The sequence below is a fragment of the Electrophorus electricus genome, chromosome 23 (assembly GCF_013358815.1).
Source record: "Electrophorus electricus isolate fEleEle1 chromosome 23, fEleEle1.pri, whole genome shotgun sequence".
Lineage (NCBI taxonomy): Eukaryota > Metazoa > Chordata > Actinopteri > Gymnotiformes > Gymnotidae > Electrophorus > Electrophorus electricus.
The window spans coordinates 856098-858964 of record NC_049557.1 but is presented as its reverse complement, the minus strand read 5'-3'; the positions used below and the strand labels follow the sequence as shown (position 1 = coordinate 858964).

General features: G+C 37.8%; 1 protein-coding gene across 1 annotated transcript; it reads left to right on the top strand.

The window, feature by feature from the left end:
- The first annotated feature begins 744 nt into the window (after positions 1 to 744).
- On the top strand, positions 745 to 2491 carry dgcr6 (DiGeorge syndrome critical region gene 6). Its single transcript, XM_027022137.2, has 5 exons — positions 745 to 854; positions 1043 to 1203; positions 1289 to 1389; positions 1507 to 1647; positions 1764 to 2491. The coding sequence occupies exons 1-5, from the start codon at positions 745 to 747 to the stop codon at positions 1842 to 1844; spliced, it is 594 nt and encodes a 197-aa protein (XP_026877938.2). The 3' UTR covers positions 1845 to 2491.
- The last annotated feature ends 376 nt before the right edge of the window (positions 2492 to 2867 follow it).

The following is a 2867-nucleotide window of genomic DNA, read 5'->3' as shown; positions in this document are numbered from 1 at the left end:
TTTAACCCGAGACTTCAATAATGACAGTCGTAATACTCACCTGTGCGGAACTTTAATAACTTTCGCCATCTGCTGGCGACTGAAGCAATCCAAATGTAAAAAATGACTAAGTACTTAGAACTGGCGATTGTTGTGTTAAAAGGCAGACTTCATCGTAAAATCCCCGAGACTAATTAATTAATTTTAATTAGTGGCCATATATTATATACCACTATTTTTTTGTGAAATGTGTTATTCTTACAACATTAATATCAATATACAGTTTAAAAGGTTATATAACAATTAATGCCATACATTTTATGAATTTGTGGCTATGAAAATGATAATTTTTCCGATCATGTTGGCTAAACGGCAAAATTACAGGCATCTTCTAAGACAACTATCTAAGAGGCGCTAGGACCTATTCGTTCCGCATCAAGAGCAGCACTAAACTCATCTAGCTAGTTAGAGAAGATGTAGATATGCTATCAACAAAAGCAAGCAGCTACAGTTGTCTTGGAGTTAATGCGACCTTGTAAGAGATTAGAACTAGCTAAAGTAGCTAAAATACGTTGGACCACCAACGTTAATGAATACTAGCTAGCTAGCTAACCTAGCTAGTTAACCTACCTAGCTACCAGTGTTAACAAGACTAAGTTAACTAACTAGCTAGGTTAGTTATGTAAATAAAAGTAATTAGCGTTTCAAGCGTTGCTTGAAAGTGGTTTTGTGTCATATGGTTGTGAATAAGCAGTACTGGTAGAGATGGAGAAGTACTCTGGTTTATATGGTGAGCAGACCGACGCAACAAAACAGCAAGAGAGGCACTATTATCTTCTGTCCGAACTTCAAACACTGGTCAAAGACCTGCCAAGGTAATAGGCTGTGTAGCTAGTTAGCTGTCCTAGCTAGCTACCTAACCAACTGGTTAACCTGGTAGACGGTCTCACAATGTTAGCCGTTCCGTACAGTCGATTATATTAATGACGATGTAATTTATTCTGAATATGAATGGAAAACATTGATTTTGTTTTTTGTGTTGCGGTCCATTGCCATGAGATAGTTCATTTCAGCAGCGCTTATCGTACACCACGCTGAGTGATCTAGCTCAGGCTCTCATAGATGGGACTGTGTACGAGATTGTTCAGGGCCTACTGGACATCCAGCACCTCACTGAGAAAAATCTGTATAACCAAAGGCAGAAATTACACAGCGAGCATAGAGGTGTGTGAACTTATATTTATTATTTGTTTATGTAGGTTTAAATCCTCCTTTTCAAAAACTTGTCTCTTTCTCCATGTCTCTGAAGTACTCAGGCATGATATGATGCGGAAACAGAAACTGGCCCTGCAGACATGCAAATCTCATAATCTGACTGTACTGAAAGCAAACCAGCGAGCAGAAACTGAGGTAAAGTAAAATAATATTTACGATGTAAGGTAAATGTAAGCATTAATGAATTGAAGGCTCCTTCTTTGACAAGTGCATAGTCACCTTGGCCCATTTCTCTTCCTTGTGTTTTACTAGGCTCTGGAGCAGCGTGTGAGAGATGAGCAGCGGATGATGGATGAGAAGATCATAGCTGAGATGGATCAGAAGGTCCTTGACCAACAGAACACACTTGAGAAAGCAGGAGTGCCTGGTTTCTACATTACCACCAACCCCCAGGTACATGTAGACATTCAGTTGCTTGTTCTGAATTCTCTTTTTCACTCTTTTTGACTTCCCAGTTTTCTATGATGAATACATTTGATTAACCTTTAATTCTGTCATTATTTTGGCAGGAGGTGACAATGCAGATGAACCTATTGGAGCTGATCTTGAAGCTACAGCAGAAAGAATCTCAGTCAGGAACTCTGCCTTGAGTGAGGTCAGGGGTGTGGGTACAAGCATACATGCTAGTTTGTTCACACTCAGGCCAGTATGCCTCTTGAACATATTGTATCTAATCAGCCAGTAGCTGTCATTTACTTCTACATATTAGGGGAGACTTTATTTCCACTGTGTTTGCAGTGACATATATGTGCATAAGAACTGGACTGGCAAGAGTATCTTTCCTTGCTCATGTCTCCCTGTTTGGTTATAAAGAAGTTCCACTGTCTTGGGTATCTCCACATCTGCATCAGCAGAAAGCAGCAGCCACATTGCCAAGGAGTATGTGGTGTTTGGTGCTGTATTACTGTTCTTTCAGTCTACCAGAAAGGCCTCAGTTACATGGTGCCTTGGTCTGGGAGAACATGGACAACACAGCTAGGAATTAAATCTTAGTACTGTTGTAATAGCACACTTAGAGAGTCAAGGTTATATGAGGTTTATTGGCTAAAAATATCAATTTGCAAGGCAAAAGTTATAGTTTATTTTTGTATTATTTATTGGCTGCTATGGAATGATTTTTTTTTTCCCTCATACTGAGAGATGGATTAATCAATTCTTGCAAGACAGATGGGTATTTGATTTGATTCAAACATTAATATTGTTTTCTGTTTGTAAATAAAAGTCTTGCAAAATTGTTGCCAAAGTGAGTTTACATTAAATACAAAGTAGGGCAGAAAATGTGAGTATCCTGACATATTTGACAAGGGTAATATTCTGTGGTATTCTAATGGCATTCACATGATTCACCAAATGTCAATAATTTTAGTCAAAATAATGTAATCTTTACCATGTCTAAGCAAAGTTTCACCAGTGTGTTTAACATTTTTCAGTATATGGAATTATTCAGTACAATCACAATATGTAGCTATATTATCTCTCTTCTCTAAATGCACTTAAATTATTTATAGATCAGGAGTCAATGTACACCTCATTAAAAAAAGACAATGAGTAGGAAAAAATAAGCAGGAGCAAATTATGGTGGCTGAATTCAAAGCAGTCCCGAATTAAATTAA

Coding starts and splice junctions, on each gene's coding strand:
- dgcr6 (XM_027022137.2), top strand. CDS start 745: ATGGAGAAGTACTCTGGTTTATATGGTGAGCAGACCGACGCAACAAAA. Junction 1,204..1,288: donor ATTACACAGCGAGCATAGAG/GTGTGTGAACTT, acceptor ATGTCTCTGAAG/TACTCAGGCATGATATGATG. Junction 1,648..1,763: donor ACATTACCACCAACCCCCAG/GTACATGTAGAC, acceptor TTATTTTGGCAG/GAGGTGACAATGCAGATGAA.